Consider the following 22,826-nt stretch of genomic DNA (forward strand, 5'->3'; position numbering starts at 1 on the left):
CAGAGCAGTTGCCAGTGTATGGGGCCCTGATGGCAAAAGTGCAATTACCTTTGGTGTGGACAGCAGTGCCTGAGGGTGTCGGCTGTTTATTCTGTGTGAGCTCTGCTTCATAGAGAAATAAGAGGTCTGAAATATTGCCAGAGGGCAGGCCTGCTGGACCACTAAATGTGTCGGTAAAATCTGGAATCAATTCTTTGTCTAACTTTTGCCCAGAGGATAATAAAAATTGAGGCTACACCATTTCTGCATACAGACAGGCTGCGACATGCACAGCCAGTTAGAATCGGACGTAATCAGCTGACTCGGGAAGTCAAACCCTGTTACCAATGAACCAGGTGCCGCTCAGCGTCGGGGGAAATATTCATGAATGTATACTGAATGTGTGTAGTATTATTGTGAACAGGGTTTTCACACCTTTTTAATAAACATGAAGTGTCCACAGCAACAACTGTTGTAAAACCAGATTTTTGAGCTGCTGTGACATTAAGTACAATTTATTTGTTTTTCTTCTTAACCTGCAGGAAGGACCTGCTCGGAGAATGTAAATGATTGCTGGTCGCAGCCATGTCTAAATAAAGGCCTGTGCATGGATCTGATAAATGACTACGTTTGTCACTGTCCTCTTGGTAAGTACCAACCACTTATGTATTATAGAGCATGTTTGCAAAAATATAAAAGCGTAACTTTATCTGTACACTGTACCATATTAATAAGTGGCATGTTTACTTCTCACGCATTTATGCTATAAACCAACCAATATAGCTGATATAAAATACTTTTTTTTTTTTTCTATATTTCTGAGCACTAATGGATTTGAACATGACCAAACTAATCAAACCGGTTTGGTTTTAACAATTGTCCTTTAATCAAGTTACACTGCTCATTGCATGTTTTTATTTGTCAGACATGTTATAACACAGAGCTACAATCAGAATGTATGAGGGATGCGTTGCATTCCTCGCTGTGCTGCTGATTTTTACTATGCGCTCTGGTAATATAATACTTAATCACTCCTTGATTGCACAAGTCAGAATGTCACAGTCCAATGTCAAATTCACTAGTAAACAGCCACAATCCGCAGAACAAGATTTACAGACAAATAATTCCACAAATCCACAAAAAAGTGTGGATCAAACCCAGAATACACTCTGGCTCTGGGCAATGGAAACATTTTGCTCTTATTTTCTATATATTTATTCCATCAATGCAAAACAACTGAATGGTTTGTGCTGGGTATTTTTCATTTGTATTTTTTTTTACTTAAGTGGTTTGAATGTAATATAGTGAAACAATATCACCATATTTTTTGCTTTTATTTGACATGTTGTTAGTTCTTTGTGCCTTTCCCTTATCTCAGAGACTCTATTTAACTGCACATTAAATAAATTAAAATGTGGGTGAAGTCATTAAAACCGTTGCTGCACGTGTTTCAAGATCATCATGTTACATGATGTGTTTTTCATGACATTATGGAAAGAGGAAATGCATTACTGTAAATAATTTTCTCATATTATTTCTCTGTCTTTTGCTCCAATTTGATTTGGGCAAAAACAGAACACCAATGTGTCAGTAAGGCCTCCATTACTGTTTTGACTTCATTGAAAGATTTATAGACAGGTGTTACTGATCACTTTATCTCTTCTAAAAGTCAATTAGATAGATGGTCTGTCGGGTTCCCTTTGTGCTCTTTACCTACAAATCAGATTATTTTACAGTCCTTTGGTCGGACCAATTCTTCCAGCGTTTTATGTCTGCAGCTGCAGTGCAGTATTTCTGTGTTGTCCAGGTGATGTATAATTGTTATAGAATTTGTTTTAATTGTTCCCATCACCGATGCTCGCGGCAATACTTTGGCCTAGGTTGAAAAATGATCTAAAATGGATACATTTAAGAAATGCAAATATCTTCTCTGGATCTTCATCAAAACATGCATTGATCAAAGCATGCTACTTAGATTGCCATGTTTTTTTGGCGGAAATGTCAAATTACTGTTGATGAGTCTGACTCATAACCATGAAGTGAGAACCGTTTTAATTTAGAATGTTGCTGGTGTGTCATACAGTGGCCAATTCCTGCAAGAATGACTCATTATGTTTTTCATCCAAATCTGGTCAAAACTGTTGAGTACATTCAACAGTTTTTGTCCAAAATATGCAAGAAATTTATCTCTGCAGTTGTGGTTTTGGCTGGTTTTAAAGATGAGACTGAGAGACCCAGTAAAAATGTGGCCTTGAAGCTATGAAAAATCTTAAATAATAATAATAGTAATAGTAATATTTCCTGCTAAAGAATACAAAGACCAAACAAAGAAAGCCAGAAACTATTCCTATATAAGCTCTGGGTGGAATGAACTGCACTAAATCCAGGTTTCATATCCATACATAATCTGTTTCATGTTATTTACTAAATTTACCTCAACGTAGCGAGTGAATTTGGTGATTTCTATCCAAGAACATTCTCTTTCTTAAGCCCGGGGAAGAAACCAGAACGTTGGCGATGAGAGATGACAAAAGGTGCTGCCAGGGAGTAGTCACCGCCCGCGGCTATTATCATTAACCGCTGAACGTGGGTACATAAGGACTCTGCTTTAGTGTGGTACTGTGACGTATTAACTATACATCATTGGATGTCTTGTTACTATAGCACATTTCGGGATAAAGTGAAAAACATTGAGATCCCTTTTCTGCCTTTTTTGTTTCCAAAAGCATAATTCGGCTGAGCCGCTCGTAGCTGTCGGATAGAATAGGAAGTCCCATTTGGAGATGGTGACTGTGTAAATGTGACATTCCTTCACGCAACATTAACCTCCGAGTGAATTGCAGGCACAATTGGTTATTAAACACTTCTCAACACTCTGTTGGAGGCAATAGCTGTCCATTAACTAGTCAGGGCAATACATGATATGATGAGAAAAGGGTAGTTGGAAGGTCGTCAAACAGCCAGATAGATGTGTTGATGTGAAGTACTCCTCTTTGGGAGCAGGTTATCATGTAAAAAGTGTAACGGGAAGTACATAATCTATTTTAGCTACTGGGCTTTTATCTTCTGTTGCTTTAGTCTTGGTAAAAATGTGTTAAAATTAATATTACTAATATTTTACTCCTTTGCCGGTGAGTGACTGAGCGATTTTTCATATTTTTTCATAATCTGCGACTCAAAGTAAATCTCAATGTTTTGTCAACATCATAATAGTATGTGATGATAATGCAATAATTAAATGCACTTGCTTTTTCTCCTTTTATATAATTTGCATGCGTTTAGCCGTGTGATATCTATTTTAGGATTCTCCCTTTGAGTCATCTATGTTTGTACAAACACGTGTAATGAGTATCAGTCACACCATCAGTCCATGCTTTATTTACAACAATAGATATTGACATGGGCATCTATCAGTGGCATGCAGACAAGCATTTGGTGGGGCAGATAAATGTAATATAGATCAGTTTTCTTGGGTGGGTCTCTGTCAATGATTCACTCAATTAGCATAGTGCGTAGCAGGTAGATTGTGGGGAAGGGGAACAATCAATACCCCCATTAATGCCCTACAGAATAGATATCTATCCTAAATAAAACCTACAGCCGCAAATATACGTGTTGCATATTGTGTGTTACTGTTTTTTTATCTGATTCAGAACTTACTAACCGGTTAACTCGATTGTCGTTGCAGGGTTCAAGGGGAAAGATTGCTCGGTGGATATTGACCTTTGCTCATTTGGATTGTGCAGTGAACATACGTTAATGTGCTCTGAGACCAAGGATGGACAGAATGTCCTTTGCACGTGTGAAAGAGGTGAGACCTTTAACAGGTGTTATATTCGTCACGCAGCCATATTAACACTTCCTCAGGTTTCAAGGTCGATTTGGTGAAAGAAATACGTTCCTGTACAGAGAATATTCCAGATTCTGGTAGTGTTTTCTTGGCCGTCTATCGATCATTAAGTAGATTTCTTTTCTGTTTCATCAGATCTCCGTCAGAGTCCTTCTCTGGTTCTTTTACGAAGCCGTGCTTTAAGAAAGTAGTCCCAAAAATAGTTTTTACACCCAGATAACCGTATAACAACCACAGGCAGATTAGTTTCCTAGCTCCTGCAGGGAACAACGGTTGTGTCCTCTGTCATTCAAGACCCTGTTGTTCCGCCCCACGTGGGCGACCGTGTCATCACAGCTGTAGCTGGATAACACAGCAGTAAGAGGAAGAGGTTGGACACTGAGAAGCTTCTGTGGGGTAAACGCGTTACAAGTTAGGGGCATCTATACGTGACAGGGTGGCAGTACAGTGTGTGTGTGTGTGTGTGTGTGTGTGTGTGCGTGTGCGCGCGCGTGCGTGCGTGCGTGCGTGCGCAGACCAGAAATCCTGTACATTATTTCTGGATACAGTTACGGTACTTGAAATGACTTTTTCTTTGCCCGTCAAACCAATCATAATTCCGTCGACTCCACACTGCCTCCGCTATCTCCTTTCAAATGAATGGCTATTACATAGGAGTTCATGTAACCCAATCAATAACCCTAACTTCATTACTCCTGTTGCACTTATGCTCGGAAGATGTCAAAGTGAAGGATTGTGAATGATTTCTTATGTAAATGAAAGCAACCTGCGGCGGGCCGCTCTTCTCAAGGGCACGCTGCGAGATGCTGTCATGTGTGGATGTTTCAAGTCGGCAGTCTTTGCATCCATATTGTCTAATGATGCAAAGCTAATTTGTCACTAAGCATGTTACTCATACCCTCCCTCACTATTAATTTTGAACAACTTTTTGAACTTTTCATAAACTGAGAATGTTTGATAAACTCAGAAAGGTGAATTTAGCGTTTGTGTAAAACACTGATGCTTGTTCTTATGTCGCTGGGAAAATGTTAGAGATATTAGAATCTCTTGAAGAGCAGTTTCTGCAGCGCTTATATATATGTATATATGTATATATGTATGTATATATATAAAAATGTGCAACTAAAAGCACATTTTTTTGGCATAAGCAATAATTCAAAGGAACAGCCTTTTAGTGCAAAACGTATTTTTGACATCTGAAGGCCGTTTCATCAAGTAACTGCATGAGGCGTTTTTTGTGACACCAGGTTTTTGCATTGAAGCTGTATTTGTCTGATTGTTGTTGTTTTTATATCACCCTACAGTGTTGTTTGTGAGGGGGAAAACGCATTTATTTAATTTCTATTCGTTTTTTCTAAATGTCCACAGGTTAACCCACTAACGGACTGTATAGCATCAGCAATAATGCGCCTTAAAAACTGACACACGTGTGTGTGTGTGGGGGGGAGCTTGTTTACACGTGTGCACTGATGCATTTTTCATTGTTTCATGTGGTTCCTCTTGTGTATAGATTGACTTTGATCTTTAAAATCACTGGATTTGGCTTGTTTAATGCAATGAATCAGAAGGGCAGTGACTGGCACTTATTAAACATGATTAAATGATCCAGTGAGCTGAGTCGGCATGTGCCCAGCAAGCTTTTTGAATCAATACAAGCTTTGAATTCCAGCTTTTGTTTGTGAAAACAAAGTCTTGCCGATCCTAATTGGCAGTGGGATTAAACCAGGCTAAAAAGGATTCCGATAACTTTACATTTTTTCTTTTTTTACATATACTGCAGGGTTTCAAGGGTCATTCTGTGAAGTAAATCTCAATGAGTGTGAATCAAAGCCCTGCCAGAACGGTGGTATTTGTGTGGACGGTGATGACCTGTATCAGTGCTTCTGCTCAGAGGGTAAGTCGCAACGCAATTTGATCCGCAAATAGTTTAGACAACACACGATTATGTGTCTATGTTGGACCTTTATGGTGTGCAACCAAGCAGGTACAGTTGTGGAGTGATGCTCACTTGGAAAAATGCTTTAAATCAGTGGTCCCCAACCTTTTCTTTCTTTCTCACGGACCGTTTTCATGTCAGACAATATATTGCGGACCGGTCGAGAAGGTCCGACGGGGGTGGGGGGTGGTGCTGTAGTAGTCGTTACGGGGGTTGGGGGGGGGGGGGGCGTGGTAGTAGTGCGCTCTGTGTTCGCTGGTCGGCGAAACTGTAAAAGGACAAGAAAAACGCCTGGTAACGCATGGGGAGTATGTCAGAGGGACAAGCGCACATAATTAGGAGAAAATCCGGTCAATTTTCAAAATAAAACATTTTTCAGAAAAAAAAAAAAAAAAAGCTTTCTGTGGTGCGGCCCGGTACCAAGCGGCCCACGGCCCGGTGGTTGGGGACCAATCATTCGATCTCGATTGTGTTGTGAGCTGATCAATTTTGTTTTTCCTGTCAATAAATGTAGATTAAAAAGACATGATTGAACCCGTTCATGTATCCAACTAATCCCACTCATTGTGATTGCAATAAGCAATCAACGCTTCCAATAGAAATGTACATTCTTTGAACTAATTCCTAACCCAAACAAACTTAAGTCATTCCTTAGACTTCCCTGCTGGAAAATCTTACTTTAAAACTTTCATGAGACCACATCCAGCATTATTGAACTAGAGACACCTGCACATTACATTCCTTATGAACCATTTTGCAGACTCCCTTTAGTGCAATATGTCCTGAGGATTCAACTACTTTTCCACAACTGGAGAAGATTCTTCGCCTCAATCTTCCTCTTTTTTTCACCCTCAATATAACAACAACAAATATCTGTTAATTTATTTACCTTTTAGAGCCATAGAAGGTTGAGAGTCAACAGAAGTGTGTCCTCAACAAACTCGAGGTGATTTTTCTGATTAGCACGATGCACCCAAGCGAGCAGAAACTCATCAGTAAACTGATTTGTTAAAGCAATATACTACTCAACGTTTTGTGGCGCATTTTGATGTTGATTGAATACTGTATTCATAAAAACTATTTTATTACATTTTTTTTTCATTGTTTCATGGCGTTCAGTTACATGCTCGGTTTACATTTTCTCCAATCACATAAACTCATTCCATGACAAATTGTTGCACACATCATTAGACTAAGGTGGAATAAATCTCAGCTATTTTTCCAATAATTTCTTCGGTCCGGTTGACATCTTACCTGTGAGACATACTTCTGATTAAACCTTGATTGCAGGTGAAGCCATTTATGCATTTTTAATGAAGTCAGGATAATTGTCAAATTTTATGACATGGTGAGAGGTGGAAATTGGTTCCATGGTCAGTTTGAGAAATGATGAGAATTTGACCTGCACCGATGGTGCTGATAGGCAAGCATTAGTCATGGGCCTCGTGTAGCTGCGGTGTGTGACAGTGTTAATGATAGTCATTTTGTAGCGTGACCATGCGGTGGAATATATTTATGAGGGACTAAAATGTCAGAAATTGGCAGCACCTTCTTTTACTTTTCGACTTTAACCATTTATTTTTTTTGGATATAAAATATTCCAATGTTACTAACAATTAAACATAATGTCACGAACAATATGACAATATATTGATTATTTTCTCAGATAAACTACGCTCCATATTATGGACTTGTTTCGCTGTAATGAGTTTGAATGGAAAAGTCATGACGCGCCTGCAATTAAATGGCAATAAATTGCTTTTGCGTGCAATTTGATACTAATTAGTATCTTCATGTCTTGTATTTACAGATGTTCAATGAGATTTCTCTCCCTCTCTCTTCTTCCAGGGTTTTGGGGGCTGAACTGTGAAATCAACTATGATGAATGCGTCCATGGATACTGTGCCAATAATTCCACATGTATTGACCTGGTTGCAGACTATCAGTGCATCTGTCCTTCGGGCTTTGCTGGTGAGTTATCTGAAGCATCACATGATGAAGAGGAGATTGATGAGTGTAGCAGCTCATTCATCAATTGCAGTGTGACTGCAGCTGATTAGGTATACATATATCTTTTTGTTTGTAGAAAATTTCCAAAGAGGATATATGGGTTGGCAAAATGTATCAAAGGTGCTGTTAATCTTGCATATACAGTATTACTGACTCAGGTGAACAGAGTGCTGATCTGTACCTTACAAACACATGTTTATCAGCATTTTTTCATCTTTATCATGTTTTACATTGTTTGCGCCTAGCAGTTACACTGTAGTGTCGCTGGCTTCATTCCCAAAACCACACACCTGACAGTTGGTTACGTTAATGTTTGTCACTCAATGTAGTCAAACTCATTTTTCGAGCAGGATTTCGAGGTGTGTCACTATATTTGTTATGTGCTGCTGTTTTTTTTTTTAAGTGTATGTTTTATAGGGATAAATTAACAATCTTTATCCACCTCGAAGGTAAGAATTGCTCCATATCCGTCTCCATGTGTGCACCAGATGTGGAGTTCTGCAAAAATGGAGGAACCTGCTCTTACAACTCAGCTGGGGGAATACAATGTGTTTGCCCTCCAGGTATTTCTCAAGTTGATTGGTAGTTCTTTGTTAAACTCAATTTTAGTTTTGATATATGAATCAAGCTTATATAAATCAGAAATCGCTTTCGTTGACAAGTAGGTTTCACATACAAGGACTTGGCATAGCTTAGATAAACTAGAGTAAACCTAGTAAGATCAATTTTAAATTAAGAAAAATTAAAATAGAATAGAAGAAAATTACAATAATAAATTGCTTTGTCTTTAGCACAGTAACTCCATTGAGTAAAGCAGACATGCAATAGCAACCTAACCTGCAATAGCATTGCAACATGCAAAGCTCTAAGCTATATAATCAGCCTGACCACAGTCTTGTGCTCTTCTTGGTTTATTTAATTTAATCAATCTGTCTCTTTTAAAAACAGCCCTTAATGCACGTGGACATTTATTAGTGTTGTTTATTACTGTTTTGATATCACCCTCAAAAAAAAAGTGAATCCCATTAGAAAGCGTGTGCGCAAATCAGCAAATTAGTTACAATTGGTGGGGGAAAAAAACAACCTTCAGGGACGTGCTGGATAGAATTTGTGAATCTGCAGAGGAAGCACACTGGCAATGACAGCTTTACGTGTAATCCCAATCCATGGTGTCTGCCACGCGTAGAGGACACCGTACGTAGCTCTGCACATCAATAACTACTTTGATCCCTCTTCTCACAGGATACCATGGCAATGAATGCCCCTCATCTGTGAACCCATGTGTGTCAGATCCTTGTAACCCTGAGGGGACTCTCTTCTGTGAAGAGCTGGCAAATGCTTATAGATGTGTGTGTCACCCTGGGTACTCTGGGCCGCACTGCAAAACACTTACAGAACACTGTGTTGACGGTCTGTGTCAACATGGTTCGGCATGCATGGACCAAGCAGGAGGGTTCAAGTGTGATTGTTCACCAGGTAGGCTCACCGCTGCTCCTCTCAAATGGAGGTAGCTCCTCAACGAATGTATGTAGCACACTTACTCTGTTTGATGCTTTTCGTTTGTGTGCCTTCCTTCTCTGCGGGACTCTGATCTCTTTTGCCTTAAGCAACCACACAAACCAGCCAGTGAAATGTGTGCGTCCGGTCAGGTTGTGAGCAGACTTCAAAGAGGTGATGATGCATGGAATATGTGTTTTCCCTCTTACGATCGAATCGTATACTCATTCTTAATCAAATAAATTGTTAGTTATGTTATGAATTGATAGTTATGCATAGTATTGTATTTCTAAGGTAATAATTCAATTGTTGTCAGTTGAAAAATGCATTCAATTTCATTCCAAGTCTAACAAGTTACCATATCATTCCGTTTAAAATAATTTACTGGTAATTACTGGATTTTAGCAATTGAAGTTATTATCAAAATGTGAAAATAAATAGCATAGCATTAACAGTGTTTTCTTTTTTTAGCAACTGCCTAACATAGTGAATCCTTTCTAATTAGTGTGCAACATGTCATCTAATCATTTCACATAATATAACATCATTCCATATAAACTGCAGGTGACTAGAATTTTGCTCGTAAAAGTGCAGGAGACCACCAGCTAAAGAAAAATATTCCAATATATTACCATGGCCTGGTGAAGTTCACTCAATGTTTGGAAGCAAGAACTACTAACTAAGCTGCTAACTTGTTGGTATAATTAACTTCATTTTACCAGAGCTTATTTTCTGCAGAATCCAGAGGAATAATTTAATTAAAATGGTGTCATCCCTGTACCACTCCATTGAAGTGTTCTCCGTTGGGAAACAATGTAATTACAACGTTAGCCCGGATGCGCTTTCGATTTCATTGTCCGTGGAGCCGTTCCACACATTATCCCATATACATAAGCAAGCGACAACCCTATTGTTGACAACATTACACATCTGAATTCTTAAATGTTTGATGTCGTCAAGTATAGAGTTGGTCACGTTGAACATCTTAGTAGTTCATTGGCCATCATGTAGGTAAGTGCTTCAATATGGAACTCAGCCAGTCAGTTTAATTCATATGTTATCTACAGTATCAAACATTGGACACCTTCACTTCCTCATTAATATTTGCTGCATGTTTGCCTACAGAAGTCTTCTTCTTCCCTGCTGTTGTTGGTGTAGTAAAACATTGGTACTTAACACCTCACTCACTGTTTCAGTAGTAAAGGGGGTCCTTTTGTAGGTCGGTAACCCCTTTACAGCTGTTTTTTAATGATAATGCCTGTATCACTACCAGAGATCATTACAAGGCAGTGTTTCAGTATCACATCAGGCAGACATTTCTTTAAGACATTGTCCCCTGGATTGGAGAAATCCAATAGAATTTATTGTCTTCTCTCTGCAGGCCTGACGGGCCAGTTTTGTGAGATAAACATTGATGACTGTGAAGAAAAGCCGTGTGGAACTTTGAGTATTTGTAACGACGCTCTCGGTGGCTACGTTTGCTTTTGTGCTCCCGGTTTTATTGGTAAGTGAAACGCTATCTTGAAAGTTATTCTTTGTAAGTTGAAGTGACGTTTTTTTCAACAAAGTAATGTTCCAACGCGCTGTGCGCCTTTTTTATGCTTTCTAAGGAAATAACTGCGAGATTGAAGTGAACGAATGTCTCAGCCGGCCCTGTCAAAATGGAGGCTCCTGCATTGATGAGCTCAACTCTTTCAACTGCCACTGTCCTCCTGGAATCACAGGTATCTGGTTGCACAACACTGCTGAAGCTTTAATGTGACTGTTGCCCAGTGTTCTTAAAAACACGGATATGGGTACAGGTACAGGGTTATACTGTTAATGCACATCAACAGAACTTCAAAATCGGCTTACTTATTTTACTGTAGACCTGTGAGTGGGTCATAAAACTGGAATATTTGTACAACTTTATTTAGTAGTTTAATGCATTGTTTTTCCAGAAATGATACACTTGGTAGTTGTAACAAATAATCATAATAATTTATAAATAATGTTGTTAAATAAAGATGTGTGTGGGTGCAGTGGTTTTATTTTGCTTACTTTACTATATAAAATACTTTATTTATATATATATATATATATATATATTTATATACAAAAACATAGTAATAATCATTACAAATGGTGTCATAAATTATGTTGATTACATTAAACGTTCATTTTTTTCATACATGGTGCGTGATCTGAGGACTTTCACTTTACATATTTATTTTATCATCAAAGCTCTTGTTGTACTTTCTTCTAACAGGTGGCACGGTAAATGTATTAAATATATATAAACTACACTCTAGCTGTCATTTTGAATAATTCATGGCAACAAAGATTTTCTTGATTTCATTCCATTCAAGCTTGATGCCTTTTGATAATGGAAACCTATTACTGAAGCGCAGTTAGTCAGAAATCCCATCAGGCCAACATTATTTTTTATGTGAACAGGCCAACAACTTTCTATCATCTCTGCTTCTAACGTGTTGCAGGCTGCCTGCTTGATTGTTTAAGTATCTTCGATTAAACACGTAATGATGAGATTCATCATTAAGCATTTAGCAGATTTTCCATTCTAAAAGCCAATTTTCTTTTCTTTTGATGCTCAAAGTTGCGTGCCCCGATATTGAGGCTAAAATGTAAAGTTTATCTTTAGGATAGTGACCGAGGAAAGAGTGCAGTGTCATTAACATCTAAAGGATTCATCTTTGTGTGCATCATATGTTCAGCAAATTGGCATTACTTAAGTTTTTAGTTTTAAGTGTCAGTGTATGTGCTGTAATAGGATTCTGTCCGTACTGTTAGTAGATTTATAAAAAGCTTCTGGAAAAGTTCCTGGGTTCTTTAAGAGAAATCTAAAAGTTTTTGGCTACATTTAGCATCGGTATCCTCATTAGCCCAAAGACAAATTCAGTGTTTTAACTTTCATGCCAACTTCCACTTCAAGAAGGGAGGCAATAAAATGTAGGTTTTGCTAGTTAACACTATGTACCTCCTCTAAACCTTCCAGCAACTTATAATGTGTGAAATAGTGATAATGCAAAAAAAAATAATAATATCACAGCCTGGTTTGTGTGCAGGACATTGATAGAAGATGGTAGTTTCATTTAAATTCATCAGATATCCAAATGGTGTTGAATTAAGTTTGCTAGAATAATAATGAATATGTGTTTGTTCCATGTGCACATGGAATATCAGAGTGACTTATTTCTTTTGACAACGTCTGCCTCCAAGGGAATGAAGGTGTCACCAATCATTATATTTCAAAGAGCCTTTAAGTCAATCGTAATATATATTTTACTTGGTTCAAAGTGCAAAACTAAGCAGGATACATAAAGTGTTATAAATGAGAGCCGCAGTACTTTTAGTATCGCAGACCTGAAACCGCAAACTGAACAAAACGTGATGACCGTCCTGTCGATCACCTACATAAAAGTCTTACCTGAAAAAACATAAAACAGAATCTCAACATAAACTATGACCAATGCAACATAACAACCGAAAATACACCAACAGAAGACTCAAGCCGCTTCAACATGGGTATCAGCCTATAAGTAGGCCTAAATATTCCTAATGGGAAATCCACCTTAAATGACTCTAAGAGGCTAATGGCCGTGGGGGTGGACGATGGAGATGGTGTGTCTGTGATGGGCCGCTATAATTTTGCTGCTTATAGTCACTATTTTAACCAATGCAATTCTTCAACCACGGTCTCTTTTTAAACCTCATGTCTAAACAGGAAAATGCTGTGAGGTTGATATAGACGAGTGCATATCCTCACCCTGCATGCACAACGCCACGTGTGTCGACCTTGTTCATGGCTATGGATGTGCCTGTATGCCTGGCTTCACGGGTACGTTTATGTCCTTCCTTTGCTCTGGTGAAGAGTGTCTTTGTATGAACGATAAGTGCAGTGCATACGTGCAAAGGCTGCGAGAATGGTTTTTTGCTGTTCACACCTCGTTGTGGCACCACACTGAAGCAGTACCTTTAGCTTTCACATCGTCTGTTGTGGTATCAAGACCATAATTGACGAACCATTTCTGTGTTTAAATGTGTGTTGTGATTTCAACGCGGAATGTTTCGGAACGGCCAAACATTAATGCCAACAATAAAATAACATATTTATCAGTCCGTGTTCTCCTTTCCCAAAGGTACAGCGTGTGAACGTGACGTTGACGACTGTGCTTCATCTCCCTGCAAGAATGGAGCTGCTTGCATTGACCTGCCTGGTAATTACTTCTGCCAATGTGTGGCTCCGTTTAAAGGTAATGAGCGCTGAGGGAATGGGGGACAAGAAGGAAAGTTAATTAACTCCACATACTATGATTTTCACCTGTCTGAACTCACTTCACATGTCTGCACAAAATGAGTACATCTTCATTTGCTACCTGTACTTGGTTAAATACAAAAAGCTTGAGTAATTACTGCGCTGTAAGCAACGGTGGTTGCTTCTGCCGTTCGTGACGACTTTCATCCTGCAGTCAGATGATCGAGCCAGCGTCACTACAGCACCATCGTCGCATATCAGTGGGAGTTAAAATGTTAATGGGTGATTTGGGACGAAGCACCATTTGAATGAAATTTTACTCTTGAGTTCAAATTTTACAAGACACGAGAAGCTGTTTAAAAATGTTTTATTTGATTCCTATTTTTATTTGCTTTCACCTGTTTAATCATCTGCAGATGATCACTCGCTGTTGAAATTAGCAAAATATTTAATTAGTTATATATTGTTAACTGACAAGTTTATCAGTGATAAATATAATGGGAATGTGTTACTTGAATTGAAAGGTGATTGAATTAGCATGTAATTGAATTTATTTTGTCTTGCCTCCGAGGACACAATCTGCACACGTGCGAGATCCTCTGTCCCGAAACCTTCTCATCGGCACAGGCCCATTTATTCAGATGTTGTTCTTGTTAAGTAGATTGAAGCCAGTAAAACACCACTTAAACCTCCATAAAAAATGATCAAAGATAAAACATCATAACTGACCTCCTTTTTAACGATGTTTATTTGTTGACGCTGCAATTTTCTGGCCCCTTTTAGTAATGGAGGCAATATAATTCACATCAAGCACAAGCTATTTGTCATTGTTAGACTTTCACTGTTATCTGTCCATTTCGGAGTAGAGACTCTGTCATGAAAGAACTGTTAGTGGATGCAATTCTAAAAATGGGATTTCACAGGAGCACAAAAGGCAGCATCATTAATACATGTGGGGGGGAGGGGAAAGTGAATCTGGCCAGACTCCTTGTAGGCTCACTCATCCCAACAAACCAAGCAACTTTCAGGAAGAACATTGGTCAAAACCCAAAGACCACTGACGGATGTAATGAGCTCGTTGGCTGGGAGATCTTCCTGGAAGGACAACAGTCAGGGCGGGACTTCACTAATCTAGGCTCCATGGCAGAGTGGCCTGGAGGAGAGGACTCCTGAAACAAACACACACACATGATAAAAATTCACTCCAAAGGCCAGTGACGGCTCAGGGAAAATGAACACATTCTGAGGTGGTTTGCTTTTTAATGTCGAAGCTGGAGGAAGCTGTGAATCAAACCATTACAAATATACTCTGGAGGAGGCAATTTCAGATCATTAAATTAGCACAGCACAGTATGTCATGACATATGCGGCAATAACTGTATCTTAAAATAATTTCACCCCTTTCCCAATTTGCAAATTGTAGAAAAGAAGTAGCGTCCGAATAACACACAGCCATAGCACGAGTTGGTGAGCGCCACAATGACACGAAAAGTACTGAAAACGCGTTGTTGATTCTCACTGCGATTGGCATGTCTCGCTATCCTTTCACACTAGAGATATTGGATAGTGTTTGTAACCAAACTATTGCCTCATCGAGTTGCCTACTTAATGCAATGACCAGAATTTACAGGCCTTCAACCAAGACGTGGTAATTCTAGTTTTTATTCGCTCATCATGTAATACAAGTGTGTGATCATTTTGAGATCAATATGACTTACCGTGAGACTATCAATAAAATGTATGTTTACAACATAGTGTATTACTGGCAAGTTGTTGTTTGAAGTATTCACAATATTAAAGTGCTAAATTTAATTTGTAATTCGCTGACATAGTCAGGACTGAAATTGAATCAGCTTTGGCTACAACAACCTGCTGGCTCAGCCCAAAGCAATGATGTGCCTTATATATTGTTTTGATTAAAACTGGGAGAACCCATTTGGGTTCAGCAATTCCTCTACAAAAAAAACAAATTATTTGGGATTTCCTTTAGAATTTTTTTAGTTTTACATCGTTTTAGAATGACAATAACACATTGTGTTTTGCACATTTTACTTTTTTTTTTTTACTACTTTGGCATCGCATTGGGCTGATTAATGTTCTTCACTGCTTTGTTGAAGAAAACATTTTTTGTACATCCATGTTATTAATTTCTTACATGTTATTATGTAATGTGTGATTCATTCTATACAGGAATATTAAATAATACAGATATATACAGTATAACTATTATAACAGTTGTTGCATTAGCTTTCAGTGTTTCTCTAGTCTAATAATGCAAACTAACTTTCAGTGCGTGCATTCGTAAGAAATAGAGTGCTGCACAGCTACAGGTGTAATTTTAGGAGTTGTTTGAAATGAAAATACATCTGGATCAGCATCTGCTGAAACAAGTAGAATTCGGGAATAATCTATAACAAGGTCCATTGCATTTCTAGAGATTGTTGTATGCTCGATGAGCACCCTGCCTTTGCCTCAATCCAGGTCCCGATTGTGAGTTCTTGCCCTGCGAGGCCAGCAATCCCTGCGAGAATGACGCGGTGTGTGTTGAGGAGTCTGATCGGGACCGTTTCCCTTTGGGTTTCCGCTGTCGCTGTGGCCGTGGCTTCACTGGCCCCCGCTGTGAAACCAACACAGACGAGTGCAGCTCCGACCCCTGTTTTCACGGCTTCTGCTACGACGGTAAGAAACAACCTATTATGCCGGCGTGCTTAATGAAATGCACTCAAAATGGAAGCCAGCCTCCCACACACACACACACACACTGTGCATCTGTCAAATTTAGTTCTGCTCACTTAGTCTGACAGGCAGTTTTCAATTAGGTCACATTGCAGCTATTAGGAGTGTTGTGAAGTTATCCCATCTGATGTGAGGATCGAGGACAGCATCTGCTGAAGTGGGCTTGATTAGTTCCTTAACATAACTCTAGAAGTAAATCAATTAGGTATCAGTGCTTTGTTGTAGTTTCAAAATGAATGACAAAAAGAATAACACTATAAAAAGGCAAAATATTGGTGGACCTCCGTGGCCATCGGATAATAAATGACCTATAATTAATCCGTCTTCAGCATTGTTTTTACAACCTCTTAAAATCTAAAAGTTAAGATAAAAATCAAATACTGCACATTTTTAGACCGCAGCAATACATTTATTTTGTGTTGTGCCACGTACAAATTCTCTGAAAAGCTAAATATTTTCACTGTCCTAATACAGCCTAGTCTTTGGGACATTTCTACAAATTCCGCCACAGTTAGTTTAACTGGATTATGCCGGAACAAAACGAGGGATGGCAGTGGATTGCCAGCTGAGAGCACCGCATCCTTCAGTGTGCTGCAGTAGACCGCGGCCAGCTGTCTTGACTAATCTCCAGTGCAGCCAGCTCACCTTAGGTGAGTGTGGCGGGCCTCTAGGACCTATTGGCTGGAGCTCAGCGGCAGCAGGCAGCAGGCAGCCAGCCACCAGGGAGAGCACTGCATAGCCACAGTGGTTGAGATGAGTAATGCTGCTGCCACCCAGGACCTTAAGCATTTAATGAGAGTAATAGCAGCTACACGCACCGAGACAGAGTGACAGCATAGATTACGTGGTAAATCTTTGGGATAATGAAGAATCCTGGGACCCTGACTGGGGAAGTAATAAATTCACTCCTGTAAGAAGTGCAATTACCTCTGTCACTGGCTGCCTGTGCACCAGTGTTGTGTTAGAGAAACTGAGCGATGCATCCCACTTTAACGTGATTAATGGTTAATGAGAGGCCGGAATGGATTATTCCACTGATTATAACTTCTGATGGAAGAAATTGGTGAATTTGTGACATCTGAATCAAGAATGTCGCGCCAAATGGGCGTATTCCCATTTTTGTACTTTTGCTCCGCTCGTTCAGTGTGTTGAGTGAAATCCGATGCCGAAGCTTTCAGGCTCTCGTTGAGGAAGAGTGGTATAAGTACAGATCGGGAAACGAGGAAAGCAGGAGAAAAATGACTTATTGGCCAATGCAGAGCGGTTTATTCAGACTCTTTACTGACAATCTCCTGATGCAGAGTGGGAGGCGGGCGGGCGGCGGGGGGGGGAGTCACCTGTCACATAGATTTAGCTACAACAGGTTTGACTGATACAGCACCAGGTGTTTATTTTAATAGTCACAGCCATTACAAACTGTGACTGTAAAGTACAGCTGTGATTACATTAGTACTTACCTGTGTTGTACTGAGAGCACGGTGCATTAATGTTTTTTATGTGAGGTGCTGTAACTGTCTTCTGATCCGGTTTCAGTTGTAGATGGCTTTTACTGCCTTTGCAACCCGGGTTACGCTGGACCAAAATGTGAGCAAGACATTGATGACTGCTTGAACAGTTTGTGCAGCACCAACTCCATGTGTAAGGACCTCCATCTGGTAAGAAGACACACTCTTAGTTTAGCAGTATAATGGCCTGATATAATGGCTATTAAAAGTCTTTCAAATGTCTTGTAAATCACCACTGTGTAATTCATTGGAAAGCTCTTCAGTTTATTTTAACATATTAACGGGCCAGAAACACATAAGGCTCCGCCTATTATCTTGATGACTGTCATCCAACTTAATGTTTGAAAGTATATCTGATGCAGTAAAATATAAACAACTGTGCAATAACACAAAAAGCGATGAAATATGGCTATCATGACTCTTGGGCGTGCTGCTATCAGGAGGGTATAAGAGTATGTTCAGGTGTCTCCGTGAAACTAGTCTGAAAAGAGAAATGTATGATGCATGCACCTCATTATTTTGATGTACTAACAGACAAATCATACGAAATGGGACATGTATACCTCATGGGCTGAGCTGTTAATGTTTTCGAATGAATGAAAGGTTACTATATATTGGATAAAACAGACTGGAGTTTTAAAGTGACATGTTAAACCTGAATTGTGTTCTTAAGTCGTCCCTATTTTTGTTTTTTGCAATCAAATGTTATATTTAAAAATATCTTCATTAAAAAAGCACCATAATTAAAACTGCATTTTAGAATTTTTCCAAAGCTGTCCACAGAATTACATTTGTTTGCCCTTTCTGGCTATGCGATGCATTCGCACAGACACAACACTGAAGGCATGTGTCCAATGTTAAAATGGCCGCTCATCATTTCTCCTCTTTCGGAAAATACACCATATTTGCAGCGATGTGCATTGTTGTAGCGACGCTAATGTAGCTATTGAGTTTGCATGTAACTTGAGTGGTAAGAAAAACAGGACGGTCCTGTTCTGCCTTCCAGCTTCAGGGTTCTGTGGATTTTCTCTCAATGCCGTTTTGAAATAATGAATGAAAACAAATTCTGTGAAATCATTGGCCTGAACATCAAAGATCGTCTAATTATATCAATGACTTTAAGACGTTAGTTCATTTGCAAGGCAAAAGCTTTACCTCTGTAGTTATTCAAGTGCGTTGAATGAGTTTGTCCTGCTTACAAACTGTGCAATGACCAGGGTATTTTTCAGTATTTTAACAGCTGCTTATTTGGTAACAGATTGCAGTAGTGAAGCAGATGTGTCATAGATGAAATTAGTTTTTCTCCTTCAGACAAGACTGATTCGGACACCAAATGTTTTGGTTTCAAAATAGGTTTGTACTCCGGGCGTAGTGTGTATAAGAAAGATGACTTCTATTTAACAAAAGTTGTTGTTAGTCGCAGAGGATCCACATGGTAAGAGGAAAAGGAAGCGTATTCAGTTTATAGTAACACTTCATTATTTTATGGTCCCAAAGACAAAATCAACAAATGCCACGTTAACGTCCACCTTAGAAACTGTTCACTAATGGTTTATAGTGTAACATAATAAAAGCTATATTATAGATTGTCAAACAAACTCCCAATCCCACCCCCATAAAGCTGTATTTCTGAATTTCCGTGCGTAAGGTTTTTGCACATTTCTCCCCTCCAACACAACACAGTGTACTAATGTTGTGTCATTTAAAAGTGACTTTTGGCTTTCAATGGTCAATACCTAATATTCATCAATATATTTGTCCTCTTGTGCGACACTAGCAATTTGAGGATAACTGAAGGACACATGCTTGTTTTCTCCCTCTACGATGTGAAGTAGTCAAGGGATTCCGTGACAAGGTTTCAAAACTCGCATCAAAAACCTCTGGTTCGAAGATTCGGTGTCATTTTCGGGGATAACTGAAATATTCCCAATTCAAAGACAAAAGGGGTGCTGCATGAGAAGGGTAACGGGTGTGATAGGTGGTGTACACTGACATTTCGACAAATATCTTTTGAGTCATAGTTTTCTGTTTCACCACTCTAGTTTTCTTTTATCCGCCCATTATTCAAATTGGGACAGTCTTTGGAAACCTCTCGGCATAGTCTTGTTTACAGTGCAGCTATTTCTCTCTCTGAACACTGTGTCCCACAGAGCTTTAGCTTATTTTGGAGAATTGCGGTCCCTGAAGGTGACTTAGCAGCAAAATGAAATTATGTTCTACTGCCAGGGGTAAGGAATAGGAGTCTCCTGGAGGTATCTAATTTATCAAGAGATGACGGCATTTTCCCCCCCATCAACACTACCAAAGGGCTCACTGTGTACAAATTATATCAGACAAAGTTTAACAGCTCGCCTCCAGTATATGAAATACAGATTAGCATGCATTCAACCAGCAGCACCGGGGACCTCAGACGGGATCTTGGCAGTGAAGAATCCTGAAAAAAAAAAACCTTGACCATATGACTTCTTTCAGAAGAATTTAAATTACCTCGGAAAATAATAGACAACAAGTCATTCATCTCCTGTGGCATGATTCATTATCATAATGCAGATTGCAATGATGAAATAAAGGACAAGGTGTTCACAGACTGCTCTGAATAAAGAAATGAACAAGATTAGCAATGGCAGGAGCTATATATGTAAATATGTTTATAGATGTACATTAGAAAAAACATTGGTTACAATCACATCCAGGATATTTCTTACATGTTGCTGGTCTATGAAAATTCATTTTGGTATATTGTGTACTTTATAAAGGCTTATACCATATTGCTTGGATGGCATGGAGGGGAAAGCAGGGCTGCAATTTATCCAGAGGGTGGGTGGTAGGAGGAATACATCTGCATGGCAGTAATGTGGAAATTTAAGATGAGCTTGACACTTTCACAGTTTAGACAGTTCTAAATAGCTAAGAGCTTTTTTTTTTTTTGTGAGTGGGAGTTTTATTTCTTCAAAATTTTTGAGCATATTTAAGCATTGCATCATTTGCTAAAATAAATGAGTAAACCAAATAAGTGTTCAAATGCCCACTGAATGCTCCATAACAACTTAATTAACCTCTTTAATATGTATTCACTTTTTAGTTAAATTAATGGTGTGCAGATCGTATTCTATTACTACACTGAGACAAGTGCAGGCATGAGGTGTCAGTATATTATAATGACATTCCTTTTTTTTGTGTGTGTGACAGAGTTATGAGTGCGTGTGCCACTCCGGCTGGGAGGGGGAGTTCTGCCAACAAGAAATTGATGAATGTTTATCGCAGCCCTGCAAAAACAACGCCACCTGCACAGACCTTCTCAGCGGCTACAAGTAGGTGTGCGAGCCGGCCGCAGGGCGCTGTCCTCCAGAGGAGCATCAGTCACTTAATAAATGCAACAAAAAAAGAAGCCATTTCTGAGAAGGCAATCTATCCTTTCACCGGCAGCAGAGATAATGAATTGCAGATGGCGGGTAAAACAAATGAGTCAATCAATGGCTCACAGCATGAAAAGGTTTCAGGGGATCTGTGACTCATTGGAGGGAGAAGCTGGTGTATTTGCTCCAGCTAATGCCCTCCTCTCACTGGGGAGACGTAAAAACTGCTTCAGGTGGAAAAGTTAGGGGATGAAAAAGAATGCAAGGTGGAGTGGTCTGTTGTGCTCGGGTACTCACTGCCACCAAGTGGCATATTCACCCCGCCTTAAGAGCAGATGCTTCAGACGTCTCTGTCTCTGTGTCATCATCCTCCTCCTCTCGCGGTCTGTGACTAGCATGCATACATTTCCGTTTAATCCCCACTCAGTGCTCTAACCTCCTGTGTCCTACATTCAGCTGTCCAGAATTAAAAGCGGCTCTGACTTTAAATTCCCTGCACAGCAAAAATTCAAGCATGTACGTGACGGCGGACCTTTGTGTACTTGAATGCTGACAGAGGTGTGCTGTGGATCATTTGAATTGTTTTGGTAGCTCATCCCCGGCATCATGCCGCTGCTGTTTCTGTTCTTAGCACCATTTTCCCTGCGGAGAATGACAATGTTAACCCTCAGAATAATACACAAGTATTGATTTATTTTTCATACATGCTGAAATGACCTCTACAGTCTCATACCTTCTCTTCGGTGTGTCCAAGGTGTTTGTGCTATCCAGGCTGGACAGGTGTGGACTGTGCAGAGGATGTGGACGAGTGTGATTCTGGGCCCTGTCTAAATGGAGCTCAGTGTCAGGAATTAGACGTACCTGGGGAGTTTTCCTGCACCTGCCCCCAGTTCTTCAGTGGCCCCTTGTGCAACCAGCCTTATGACCCCTGCGACCCTTTGCACAATCCCTGCCTGCACGATTCCACCTGCCTGACACGCTCCAATGGAACGGCCTCCTGCAGATGCCCAGCTGGTGAGTGAACACACCGCCGCAACCTCAAACTAATAGCCCTTTTTTTGGCCCACTTCTTGAGAGGCAGCTACACCGTTTTGTTCAATTGGTCACTAAAGGTGGACAATATGAAACATTAAAGAAGTTAAAAACTGACAAACAAAAGTGAAATGTGAAACATTTGCATTGAAAATGGTTTTAACAAAGAAGATTCATTCTATAGTCGTTGCAGGAAACTTTTGGGATCTGGGGTGGTGAGGCTAATGGTGGCTAAAGTATATTCAACAAAGCTACACTTAACTACGCAGTAGGTAAGTGGTAAGAAACCACTTACCTACTGCTTTATCTTTGGTGGATTTTCCCTGATGACCAACTAGTTGTGCTGTGGCTGTGTTGTCCATGGTGCATCTGCTTCTAGTGTGCTACATAATGGGCCATATATGCAGAGTTTGCTTGCATCTCATGCTGCCGCATCATAAAGTGCCATCATTATTCATAGAAACCATACTTTCTAGGACACACCCAGATCAATCTAATCATCAACTTTTTGTTTAATTGAAGTTATTGTAATTATACCTTAAATACATAATCTAAAGCCTGTAGAATCGGTTGTTTTGGCTACATCCTTTTAGTATAATTTGAATTTACCAGCACTCGATACATATGGCATATCATTGCAATCAATTCCTGATCAAACAGTACCGTCTAT

At 39.5% G+C, this 22,826-nt stretch overlaps 1 protein-coding gene across 1 annotated transcript in view; it reads left to right on the forward strand.

The window, feature by feature from the left end:
- Window positions 1-22,826, forward strand: part of eys (EGF-like photoreceptor maintenance factor) — a 122,658-nt gene that overhangs the window by 22,173 nt on the left and 77,659 nt on the right. The window contains exons 12-25 of the mRNA XM_040177902.2: window positions 522-626; window positions 3,668-3,790; window positions 5,610-5,723; window positions 7,614-7,736; window positions 8,225-8,338; window positions 9,018-9,251; window positions 10,654-10,776; window positions 10,883-10,996; window positions 12,997-13,110; window positions 13,412-13,525; window positions 16,009-16,206; window positions 17,797-17,918; window positions 20,958-21,079; window positions 21,879-22,138. Of these exons, the coding sequence (XP_040033836.2) occupies window positions 522-626; window positions 3,668-3,790; window positions 5,610-5,723; window positions 7,614-7,736; window positions 8,225-8,338; window positions 9,018-9,251; window positions 10,654-10,776; window positions 10,883-10,996; window positions 12,997-13,110; window positions 13,412-13,525; window positions 16,009-16,206; window positions 17,797-17,918; window positions 20,958-21,079; window positions 21,879-22,138 (1,980 nt within the window). The remainder of the gene's footprint in view (window positions 1-521; window positions 627-3,667; window positions 3,791-5,609; window positions 5,724-7,613; window positions 7,737-8,224; window positions 8,339-9,017; window positions 9,252-10,653; window positions 10,777-10,882; window positions 10,997-12,996; window positions 13,111-13,411; window positions 13,526-16,008; window positions 16,207-17,796; window positions 17,919-20,957; window positions 21,080-21,878; window positions 22,139-22,826) is intronic.

The sequence above is a fragment of the Gasterosteus aculeatus genome, chromosome 6, assembly GCF_964276395.1.
Source record: "Gasterosteus aculeatus chromosome 6, fGasAcu3.hap1.1, whole genome shotgun sequence".
Lineage (NCBI taxonomy): Eukaryota > Metazoa > Chordata > Actinopteri > Perciformes > Gasterosteidae > Gasterosteus > Gasterosteus aculeatus.